General features: G+C 50.0%; 1 protein-coding gene across 2 annotated transcripts in view; it reads right to left on the reverse strand.

Moving 5' to 3' along the window:
* Window positions 1-12,528, reverse strand: part of LRP4 (LDL receptor related protein 4) — a 60,358-nt gene that overhangs the window by 39,880 nt on the left and 7,950 nt on the right. For both annotated transcript variants that reach the window (XM_030829273.1, XM_030829274.1), the window contains exons 2-7: window positions 4,754-4,900; window positions 2,213-2,329; window positions 1,814-1,927; window positions 1,339-1,455; window positions 856-984; window positions 508-627 (exon numbers count right to left, since the gene is read on the reverse strand). In XM_030829273.1, the coding sequence (XP_030685133.1) occupies window positions 508-627; window positions 856-984; window positions 1,339-1,455; window positions 1,814-1,927; window positions 2,213-2,329; window positions 4,754-4,900 (744 nt within the window). The remainder of the gene's footprint in view (window positions 1-507; window positions 628-855; window positions 985-1,338; window positions 1,456-1,813; window positions 1,928-2,212; window positions 2,330-4,753; window positions 4,901-12,528) is intronic.

Below are 12,528 nucleotides of genomic sequence, written 5' to 3' on the forward strand. Positions count from 1 at the left end.
ATGAGTATATAAATCTATTATGTGACTGGCTTCCCTTTGGACATAGTGCCTCTGTGCAGTGCACAACCTACACAACTGTACAACTGTACATGGTGGTCTTACCCAGTGTCTTCAAGATTTACGGGTAGTGGCCTGTTTGTCTTTTTTTTTTTTTTTTTTTTTTTTTTGAGATGTCATCTCACTCTGTTACAGGGACGCCGTCTCGGCTCACCGCAACCTCCGCCTCCCAGGTTCAAGCAATTCTCCTGCCTCAGCCTCCCGAGTAGCTGGGATTACAGGCACGCACCACCACACCTGGCTAAGTTTTGTATTTTTAGTAGAGATGGGGTTTAACTATGTTACCCAGGCTGGTCTCGAACTCCTGACCTCAAGTGATCCACCCACCTTGGTCTCCCAAAGTGCTGGGATTACAGGCGTGAGCCACTGTGCCCAGCCGGTAGTGGCCTCTTTGGCTCCACAAGCCTTCTCCTTAGTTCAAGCCCAGCCTAATTCCATTTCCCCACTCACTGCAGTTGCGCTCATCAGACTGGTCATCACAGTCCGCGTCACCATCGCAGCGCCAGCCTGCGTTGATGCACAGGCCACTGTCGCACATGAACTCCCCAGAGCGGCAGGGCTGGTGGGAGGCTAGGGAAACACAAGACTTCTGTCTCCAGCCAGTCTGTGCGCAGTGTCCCATGGCAGACCTAGAAGGCCACAGCCCCAGAATCCCAGTTCCTCCATCTCTTCCCAAGAGGGACCAGAAAATCCAGAAACTCCTCTCTGAACTCCTGCCCCAGCTGGCGCCTTGCCTTGCCACCCAAGGAGTTCTTCCCAGCCTGGCCTCCCCGCCTCCCAGCTGGCCGGAGCACTCACCGCAGTCAGACTCGTCCGACCAGTCTCCACAGTCATCGTCGCCATCGCAGTGGTAGATGTCAAGGATGCAGTGGCCGTAGGCACACTGGAACTCCTCCAGGTTGCAGGGGGGTGCTGGCACTGCTGAGGCTGGAGGGAAGGCAGGGGTGGAGAGGGGCACACACTCAGGCCTGGATGAAGGAGAGGGGCCCTGATTCCTCAAGCAGGCAGGATGCTCAGGCAGGAGAGCTTCTTCAAGTGAGATGTAACCAGGTTTCATCTGGGACAGCCCTTACAGACGCCCATATTCAGGTGGACCAAAGGGAGCCCTCCCTTCCCGCCTGGGGAAATTGCTCCCTCCCTAGCTCAGCCTAGGAGGAGCTGCTGCTGAGGCACCCATGCTCCTTGCCCTTGGTACATGCACTCCTCAGCCTCGCCCTTAGCCCATGGGCAGAACCGTCTGCCCTCATCCAACCCAACAGCCTGAGGTCTGGGGCCACTCACGACAGCTCTCCTCATCGGAGCCATCTTTGCAGTCGGTGTCACCGTCGCAGTACCAGTGCTCAGCAATGCAGCTTCCGTCACTGCAGCGGAACTCCTTGTCAGAGCACTTGCGCATGTCTGGGGGGATGCGATGGGACAGCAGTTTGAGGGGGCCCCACAGGCAACCCTCTCACCCTCCTCTCTGACTCCCAACCTCACTGGCTTTGGCGGGTCTGACCCAGCCCCTGAAAGGCACCCCAGAGTCAGTGCAGACTCTCCAGGGAGAACAGAGGCCCTGGAGAGACTGGGCCTCACCCTTCTGGTCCACAGTTTCTGGGGGGTCTGAGCGGCTCTGCCCCCTCTGCCTTCCTCCAGCTGCTCCAGATATCTGGGCAGTTTAAGGTTTGGCAGTGCTAGGGCCCTTACTGCTATCTCCTCCCATGGCCAGGCCACCCACTGGCCACCTTGCCTGCCTCCCCCCATTGGGGCCACCCACCACACTGCTCATCGCTGTTGTCGCCACAGTCATTGTCACCATCGCAGTGCCACAGACTCCGGATGCAGTAGCCGTTCTGGCAGGGAAACTCATCCTCCTCACACTCCCGGGGGGCTGTGGGCACAGAGCAGTCAGGCTGCTGCAGGCAGTGGGGGTCTGGTGCCTGGAAGCCTGACTTACAGCCCTCCGGAGCAGTCAAGTAGCTCCAGTGCTGCCCTGAGGGCTCCGAAGGAGGTGGCTGCCTCTCAGCAGCTTATCTGACTTTGAGAGGAAGCGAAAGGACAGGACGAAGTGCTGAAAACACAAGGGCTCATGTGGACCCGGGGCATTGCTTTCTGATTGAAAATCCTTTCCCAGTGGAACTGGATGGAGTTCCGCCCACCCTCTGCCAACACTCACGACAGTCCTGCTCATCCGAGTCATCCTCACAGTCGTTGTCCCCGTCACACACCCAGGAGCGGCGGATGCACTTGCCATTGTCACAGTGAAAGTCAAGAGGGGAACAGGTAGGTAGCACTGAATCCCAGGAAAGGAAAGGAAAAGTCAATCAACCTGGTATACTTACTCAGGTTCAACTAGGCCAGATAGCCTTTTGTCCCAAATCCCCTTGTCTTTTTTTTTCTTTTTTGAGACCGAGTCTCACTCTGTCGCCCAGGTTGGAGTACAGTGGCGCACTCTCGGCTCACTGCAACCTCCGCCTCCTGGTTCAGGTGATTCTGATTCAGCCTCCCAAGTGGCTGGGATTACAGGCATGCTTCACCACACCTGGCTAGGTTTTTGTTGTTTTTGTTTTTTGAATTTTTAGTAGAGACAGGGTTTCGTCATGTTGGCCAGGCTGGTCTTGAACCCCTGACCTCAAGTGTTCTGCCTGCCTCAGCCTTCCAAAGTGCTGGGATTACAGGCATGAGCCATGGTGCCTGGCCTTTTTTTTTTTTTTTTTTTGAGACCGAGTCTCACTCTGTCACCCAGGCTGGAGTGCAGTGGTGTGATCTCGGCTCACTGCAACCTCCACCTCCTGAGTTCAAGGAATTCTCATGCCTCAGCCTCCTGAGTAGCTGGTATTACAGGTGCCCGCTGCCACGCCCGGCTATCTTTTTGTGTGTGTGTGTATTTTTAGTAGAGGCGGGTTTTCGCCATGTTGGCCAGGCTGGTCTCGAACTCCTGGCCTCAAGAGATCCACCTGCCACGGCCTCCCAAACTGTTGGGATTACAGGCGTGAGCCACCACGCCCAGCCCCCTTGTCTGTTTTATAGTCCTTCCTTACTGACTCCTAGGCCCATCCCCAGCTGATGGAGAAGCTAAGCAGAAACTGCAGCTAAGACAGAGATTCAGAAGGTAATTGCGGTGAGGGGTTCACAGGGTAGGGGAAGAACAACCCAAAGAACTCACAGGCGCTAAGAAAACATAAGAAAAACATGAGCAAGAGAAAGAAGCACCTTTTTCCCCTCCTTTCCTCTTGTTAAATGATGATTGACACACCTGGGCTCAATTTCCAGTTTATTACGTAACACTCTGAGCAAGTCATTTACCCTCTCTCAGCTGAAGTCTTTTTGGCTGTACAATGGGGATAATTATACTCAGTTCATAGAGGCCTTTTGATATAATATAATGCCTATGAAAATGCTACATGAAAGTGAAGCATTTATCATCAACACAATTAGCTGAACTGGTTAGGGTTAATGAGGTCCAGGTTGTAACTCCGTTCCCATTAGACTAATTAGCCACCCTCAGACATAGATGCTACAGGTAGGTCAGAGATTACACCTCTAATCCAGACAACTGGCTTAGCAGGGATATTTCTATATATCCAAGACAGGTCACCCTGGCCAACTGTGCAGATGTTACCATGCTAGGGGAAAAGGGAGATTTAAAGAAAATATAAGATTTCTTTTTTTTTTTAGACGGAGTCTCGCTCTGTCGCCCAATCTGGAGTGCAGTGGCGCGATCTCGGCTCACTGCAAGCTCTGTCTCCCGGGTTTACACCATTCTCCTGCCTCAGCCTCCCAAGTAGCTGGGACCTCAGGTGCCTGCCACCATGCCCGGCTAATATTTTTGTATTTTTAGTAGAGACGGGGTTTCACCGTGTTAGCCAGGATGGTCTCGATTTCCTGACCTCATGATCCGCCTGCCTCGGCCTCCCAAAGTGCTGGGATTACAGGTGTGAGCCACTGCGCCCGGCCTAAGAAAATATAAGACTTCTTACAAAGTTACTAAGAAAGGTGTGGCTGGGCGTGGTGGTTCATGCCTGTAATCCCAGCACTTTGGGAGGCTGAGGTGGCTGGATCACTTGAAGTCATGAGTTCAAGACCAGCCTGGCCAAAATGTTGAAACCTCATCTCTACTAAAAATATAAAAAATTAGCTGGGCATGGTGGCACATGCCTGTAGTCCCAGCTACTCGGGAGGCTGAGGCAGGAGAATCACTTGAACCTGGAAGGTGGAGGTTGCAGTGAGCCTAGACCGTGCCCCTGCACTCCAGCCTGGGCAACAGAATGAGACTCCGTCTCAAGAAAAAAAAAAAAAAGATTTTATTGTACAAAATACCAAAATAAGAAACATAGAAATAATCCACATTTATGTATAGTATATAAATTTTAAAATGCACAAATATGTGGTACATATACACAAACATATTCACATAAATACAGAGAGACCTATTTAGAGAAACTCCCTGTTGTTTCGAGGGTGTTCTCTTCTTTTACACTTGTTTTCAAGTTTGTTTTCTTGGACATATATGCATGAACCAACCAAAAGAAACACAGGAGAGTTGGAGCCATATATAGTGAAGAAACTACCCAAATGTCAATATCTATCAAGCTTGCAAAAGACCGACTCTCTGAGTCCGACACAGTTGACGCAGAGAACACTCCATCAGCCTTGTCCTTGCCCCCCACCCGCAGGTCCCTCCACCACCTCCCATGGCCTCTGGGGAGGTACTTACTGCATCCATCCTCATCGCTGTGGTCCCCGCAGTCGTTGTCTCCATCGCACTGCCACTGGGCAGGGATACAGGTGCACTCTCCAAGAGCACTCACTGCACATGTGAAGTGGCTCCGACCACAAGCACACTCGGGGCTGCTGGCCAGGCCTGGGCGGAGGGAAAAGGAATTAGTGAGGGCTCGGCTCCCGCTCAACCAAAGCCCATTCCGAGGGGAAAGTAGAGGAGCCCAGTCCAGGGGCACTGTCACCCGGAGAGTCACAGTGACACTTCAAGGGAGATGCAGGCAGTAAAACCATGCCTCCTCCAGGGCATAAACGACCCAGAAGATACCCTCTGACTTTGGGCTTACAAAGAGTCCAGGTGACCTGCTCTATGACAGGGCTTTTTTGCATAGCACCTCTAAGGGCCCAGAGACAGATGATGCCACCTAGACTAGGCACAGTGGCCCATACCTATATCACAGCACTTTGAGGGGCTGAGATGGGAGGATTGATTGAGCCCAGAAGTTCGAGACCATCGTGGGCAACATAGTGAGACCTCGTTTCTACAAAAAACTAAAAAATTAGCTGGGGGTAGTGGCATGTGCCTGTAGTCCCAGCTACTTGGGAGGCTGAGGTGGGAGGATTGCTTGAATCTGGGAGGTCAAGGCTGCAGTGAGCTATGATCACACCACTGCACTCCAGCTGGTGCAACAGAGCAAGACCTTGTCTCAAAAAAGAAAAAAAGAAACAACCCCCTCCAAAAAAAAAAAAAATAACAAATGATGCCACTCAGAGGTTTGGTGCTTTTGAAGAAGAGGAACAAGGGACAGAAGGTGATGTCGAGAGGCCTCCATATCCTTCTCACCAAACTAGGTTGAGATATGGATGCTCTGCCTCTGTCTTGGACCAGACCCTGGGATGTTGGCCAGGGAGGGCAAGAACTAATGGTGGAATTAAAACGCTGGAGCCTCTTTAGGATAAGGAATCCACACAGGGGAGCAGGATGCAGGGTGGGCTGCTGTGAATCCCCCAGGCCACCTCAGGGCAGAGTAACTGGGACCTGCCAGGGCCTTCCTGTCTGTGGCACAGGCCACAGCCTTGAGGAAGGCTGGCAGATGCAGCCCTTCCCCCGGCTTCAGCGGCACGCAGCTGGGCTTCCCTATTGAGCATCGAGCTATCTGCCTGGCCAAGTCCCATGACCGGCTGCTGTGCCCCCTCCCCAGCGTGCCCAGCAGGATGCCCTGGGATGGCGTGTGAATGGCTCAGTGCCCTGCTCCAGCCTCAGCTGGAACAAAGGGTTCTGCCAGGGTCACTCTCCCCCCTCCCAGCATTCATCCAACCCGCTGGGCTGCTCTGCTCGCAGCTGGGGAAGGAGGGGGCCGCAGCACATGGCTCATCTCTTCCCCTTCCTTTCTTCTCCTCTTCCTCCCCTCAGCTGGACCCTGCCCTCAGGCTGGGCTGAAACAGAGAAGGAGTCAGCTCAAAATTGTCACCCCTCTTCCTATACTCTGTACCTGGTCCAGCATTTCTCTCTCAGCTCATCTCCTTGATGTACATCCTTGTCTCACACTATAATTACTTGGCCTAGCCTGGGGCTTAGGGCCCGGGACAAAAGTGTGTGCTGCCATGCCCTCCAAAAGCAAGGAGAGAGCTCTAGAACTTTCCCTCTCCATCTCAACCCCAAGAGTCAGTGCAAGCATAAGGTAGAACTTCCTAGCCTGCGATGCATGGATGGATGGATGGATGGACGGATGGACGGACAGACGGATGGATGGACAGATGGACAGATGGACGGAAGGACGGACGGACGGACGGATGGATGGTTGGATGGATGGCTTTTGGGATCTGTGAATCCCTGATGCTACAGGTATAATGTACGTTTCTGGGGTAAGGGATCACAGCTTTCACCAGATTCTCAACTGAGGCCTGGCCCTCTCCCTCCACATGCTGTGGGAATCAGCTGCCCTAGAAAAGATGCAGGATCGGGCTGGGCGTGGTGGCTCACGCCTGTAATATCAGCACTTTGAGAGACTGAGGCAGGTGGATCCCTTGAGCACAGCATTTTTGAGACCAGCCTGGGGAACATGGCGAAACCCCGTCTCTACAGAAAAGAAATTTACAAAAGTTAGCCAGGCACGGTGGTGGACGCCTGTACTCTCAGCTACTTGGGAGCATGATGTGGGAGGATCACTTGACCCCAGGAGGTTGAGGCTGCAGCGAGCCATCATCTCACCACTGCACTCCAGCCGTGGTGACAGGGTGAGACCTTGTCTCAAAAAAAAGAAAAAAAGATGCAGGATTTCCTGCGGAAGCCAAGTGAGGACCAGTTGGGAGGTGCAGTGTCTCTAGACCTCACAGGAAGGCCTTGCTCCAAGCCCAGTGCTTCTGTCTCTTTGGGTCTCTCTACAAATGCAGGGTAGAGGATTCTTCCCCAGGAAGCACTAAAAGACCCAGCTGCCCCTGCCCCCACTCCATCCTTTCTGGCCTGAGAACTCTGAGAAGGGAGGAGGGTTTTTCTCACTCAGATCCCGGACAACACAGCCGGAGCAACTTCAGTAGAATGACAGGCTCAGCACAGCTACAGGCACCCTTTTGGTGAACTCTAGCTGGATTGAACAGCAAAGATGTTTAATTCCACTCCATGTGATGGGGCTCCCTGGTACACAGATCCCCTTCATGGGGATATCATGGTGAAGAAAAAAGGATAAGGCTAATAAGGATCTCAACTGGGGATATTTTGTCCCCCGGAGGACATTTAGCAATGTTTGGAGACATTTTTGGTTGTCATGCTTGGCGGTGCTTACCGACATCTGGTGGGTGGAAGCTAGGGATGTTGCTAAAGATTCCATAACGTGTATAATTCTACACAGGATTACATGCCTGTAATCCCAGCACTTTGGGAGGCCCAGGTGGGCGGATCACCTGAGGTCAGGAGTTCAAGACCAGCATGGCCAATGTGGTGAAACCCCCGTCTCTACTAAAAACACAAAAATTAGCTGGGTGCGGTGGTGGGCACCTGTAATCCCAGCTACTTGGGAGGCTGAGGCAGGAGAATTGCTTGAACCCGGGAGGCAGAGGTTGCGGTGAGCCGTGATCGTGCCATTGCACTCCAACCTGGGCAACAGGAGTGAAACTCCATCTCAAAAAAAAAAAAAAATTCTATAACTTGCAGACAGGCCCCTATGACAAAGAATTATCTGGCCTAAAACATCAATAGAGGTTGAGAAATGCTGCTAACCACACACAATAGGGAGTGGGGATGTACCAGAGGGGAGTTCAGGATGAAAGACGTGGCAAGGACAGAGAGGAAGAAGAGGGGAATTGGAGGAGGAGGTTAGGCAGAGGACAAAGCACTGGACCTGGAGCAGACAGACTTGGGTTCCATTGACCAGCCAGGTGACCTTGTGGAAGTCACGTAGCTCCTTCAGCTTCAGTTTTCTTGTTTGTAAAAAAGCCACAAGGGGCTGAACGTGGTGGCTCACGCCTGTAATCCTAGCACTTTGGGAGGCTGAGGCGGGCAGATCACTTGAGGTCAGGAGTTTGAGACCAGCCTGGCCAACATGGTGAAAAACTGTCTCTACTAAAAATACAAAAATTAGCTGGGCGTGGTGGTGCATGCCTGTAGTCCCAGCTACTTGGGAGGATGAAGCAAAAGAATTGCTTGAACCATGGAGGCAGAGGTTGCAATGAGCAGAGATCACGCCACTGTACTGCAGCCTGGGCAACACAGCGAGACTCTGTCTCAAAAAAAAAAAAAAGCAACAAAGGTTAGACAAGAAAATAAAAGTGGAAAAAACTAACCTTATGCCTTGGCACACCAAAGATGTTCAATAATGGAGGCTGGGGTGTGCGGATGCAGGGATGTGGAGGCTAAATTTTTCCAAAAGGCCTTGATATTAGGAATCAGAGTACCAGAATAGAGCAAGTAGAGCAGTGTCCTGGGGCTGCATGCAAATGAAAAGTCATACTGGTAGGGAAGAACCTTAAGCTCCGTTTGTTTTTTTAGGGCCCCACCCCCGTCTTTGGCTGAGTGATAACAGAAGTCCTGATTTCCCCCGCGCAGACTGTAGGAACAAAGCATTCCATCGGTGGGCATCAAGTTAGTTGCAGGCAGTTGAAGGGCCTTGACTTCCTGCATGTCAAATCAACATCTCAGCGTCCGCTGCAGTGAAGGGCGGGCAGCCACCGGTCAGGCAAACGCTTGACTTGGGCATTCATACAGTAAACAGACACATTATACTCCAAAAAGCCAGCTCTTCTGGGCAACTGCTGTCCCTCTGGGGTCCTCAGAGGTGGAATTCTGCCTTTTCACTCAAGTCCTGGCTGTGATCATAAAGGCAGCTTTTAACCCTTTTTAAGGAAAAGAATGGTGAGTGAAGAAAGAAAACAAACGACTGTGGGTGGCAAAATGCAGCCTTCATTTTAAGAAGTGTTGAATTAGAACACTTCACTATGCTCTGGCCTTGAAAGCTGCCAGCCACATCGCAAGCTCCCTTAGCCTCCAGGGGCCTGGGCTCTAGCCCCTCTACCCAGTGCAATTCACCATGGAAAAGGTCTCTCTGCAAGGTATCTTTGATCATGAAGCCATCCAGCTTTTGGGATATATGTTAATGTGTTCACGGGACGTTTCTCTAGAGGTTAACTAAAATGTCACCTTTTACCTGTCATCTCTCCCACTCCCGCCACCTTACCAATTTCTCACTGCTTTCGTGTAAAGCAAGCTTGTCCAACCTGTGACTTGCATGGCCCAGGATGGCTTTGAATGTGGCCCGACACAAATTCGTAAACTTCCTTAAAACATGAGATTATTTGCGATTTCTTTTTTCTTTAGCTCATCAGCTGTTGTTAATGTTCATGTATTTTATGTGTGGCCCAAGACAATCCTTCTTCCAGTGTAGCCCAGGGAAGCCAAAAGTCTGAACACCCCTGATATAAAGGAAAGAAGGGAAACATCCATCTGGTATACAAGACACACTAACTTAGTAGCAGACGACATAGATTCTAGAGTCAGAGAGATGAAGGTTCAAATCTTGGATCTATCACAAATTCTACAATTTTGAGCAAGTTAGTTAATCCCTCCAGGCCTCAGTTTCCTCATCCATAAAATGGGAATATTAACAGTTCTAACTCAAAGGGCTTTGTAAAGATTAACCCATATAAACTGCTTAGCACAGGGCTAACACACAGCAAAAGCTTCATAATAATACAACCATCTTTTTTTTTCTCTCCGAGATGGAATCTTGCTCTGTTGCCCAGGCTGGAGTGCAGTGGTGCGATCTCAGCTCACTGCAACCTCCGCCTCCCGAGAAGCAATTCTCCTGCCTCAGCCTCCCAAGTAGCTGGGATTACAGGTACCCATCACTGTGCCTGGCCAATTTTTGTATTTTTAGTAGAGACGGGGATTCATCATGTTGGCCAGGGTGGTCTTAAATTCCTGACCTCATGATCCGCCCACCTCGGCCTCCCAAAGTGCTGGGATTACAGGCGTGAGCCACTGCGCCTGGCCCCATCATTTATTAAATACTTACCAGGTGCCCTCCGAGTACTTTTCTAAATGCTTTTCATATGCTACATTACTGAAGGCTCTCAACAACCCTTGGAGGTGGTACTGTTATTATTAGTTTGATGCAAAAGCAATTGTGGTTTTTGCCATTACTTTTAATGACAAAAATTGCAATTACTTTTGCACCAACCTAATATTATCACCACTTTACAGCTGGGGACAATGAACCACAGAAAGGTTAAGTCTGTAGCTAGATTGCACAAGTACTGAGGGTCGAGGCCAGCATTCACACCCAGGGAGGTGATTATACTGCTTCCCAATAAATGGTATTACTGTTGTGAGAATCTCCAAAACCCCAAGGTCAAAAGGGGGAATTTACAACTTCTGGGTCCCTCTCTTTTATGTGTTCTCCAATAGCAAATATGCAGTGAGTTTATGGGTCTCAAACAGTGACCTCTTTCTGGTTACTGCTAAGGTAAAGAAAGACTCATTTCCCTCGCCCGAAGGTAAAGTAATGAAGCGGGGAAAGTTTGGCATCCCAGCACTTTTGAATCAGCGCTCAAGCGTTGTTGGTCCAGGAAGGAACAGGGCTTCTGATAACAAATAATTATACTTTTCAATTTCTCATTAGTTTGCAAGCTACTTTTGCATATGCACTTGCATTCTCATTGAATCATTACAATAATCCTGAACAATGACTGCAGGGCCCGTCCAACAGGTAAGGGCACCTGCTTTGGCCAAAGTCACGAGGTAAGTAGGAGAGCCAGGATGGCAGCCCCATTCTGACACTTAAACTAGTATTCTTCTCTTAGTGTGATCTCAGAGTCTGGACTTTCAGTAAGCTTTCTGGGTGACACCGATGCACACTCAAGTGTCTAGCGGCACTGCTCTCCACCATTCCATAGAATGCACAGCTGAAGGTGGACCACATCTGTCACATGGAGGCATATGGGTAGACGGTGACTACGCACAGCCACACAGCAGCTTTTTCAAGCTGAACCAGAGATGAGAAGGCTTAAGGAGTGCCCTGTGAGTGTTCTGGAGTCTGGTGGCTATCCCAGTGTGGAAGGTATTAGGATTACAACGAGCAAAGGAGGAATCACCATTCGTTTATAATATGCTAAAGCATATTAGCATATGCCTCTCTCCTTTTATCCACTGGCAGCAATAAATACAAGTTCGCTGAATGAATGAATGAATGAAACACACCTCTAGAATCTTGTGAAAGCTGGAGTCAAAGGAAAAGAGACTCAGAATATCATAAATAAAAGTAGTTATTTCTTACCTAACCAGTACTCAAGAGAACAGGAATCTGTTCTTTGTCCTACCCAGGTTTTGTTTACTCCTTTCTCCTACAAGAGCTCCTTTCACCAGCTGTATTATCCGGCTGTGAAACTCACACCCCATGATTCTACTTATTTCTGTCCCATGGTCCCTTTTATTCCCCTGATCCCGAGAGGCCAGCTTAACTTGGTTGGTTTGGAAAATCTACCTGGTGAAGTCTTCTCCTCAGTGGGCCCTTTCGAAAGGGACACTATCGGGCACACCATTGCGGGTCCAAGCAAGTTCAGCCCTCTCTTGCTACTGTTACATACAGAAAAGAAGTCCTTAATGGTTAGCCTCCAAAGTTTTAAGGCAGAAGAACATAATGTTAAGTACATAGGAACAAAACGCCCCAGGATAAAAATCCTGACTCTGCTAGTTCCTAGCAGTCCGACCCTGGGCAGCTATTTAATCTCTTTGTAACTAATTTTCTCATCAGGAAAATTGGGATAATAAAAGCCCCTACCTTACAAGGATGTTATGAGAAATAAATTAGTTAATTCATAAGAAGGACTTAGCATTACTGCCTGGCACATACTAAGTGCTCAATAAATAATAGCTCTTGTTATTACTATTAAGGATTTGGCTTACCCCAGAACTGTCATATCCAACCACTCCGTGATTAAGACCTGCTATTTTAGGACCTGGGATGTTTGGAAACCCTACTGCGTACCAGGCAGCAGTACCACCCCCACGGGTTAAGTTCGTGGCATGAATAACCGCAGAGTCTTGCTTTATTGCCTTTCTCTGAAAGAGCTTGAGGCACCACGTGGTATCCTTTATCCTTGCCCTTTTTTTTTTTTTGAGATGGAGTCTTGCTCTGTCACCCAGACTGGAGTGCAGTAGCACAATCTCAGCTTACTGCAACCTCCGTCTCCCGGGTTCAAGTGATTCTCCTGCCTCAGCCTCCCAGGTAGCTGAGACTACAGGTGTGCACCACCACACCCGGCTAATTTTTGAGTAGAGAC

The sequence above is a fragment of the Nomascus leucogenys genome, chromosome 15, assembly GCF_006542625.1.
Source record: "Nomascus leucogenys isolate Asia chromosome 15, Asia_NLE_v1, whole genome shotgun sequence".
Taxonomy (NCBI): domain Eukaryota; kingdom Metazoa; phylum Chordata; class Mammalia; order Primates; family Hylobatidae; genus Nomascus; species Nomascus leucogenys.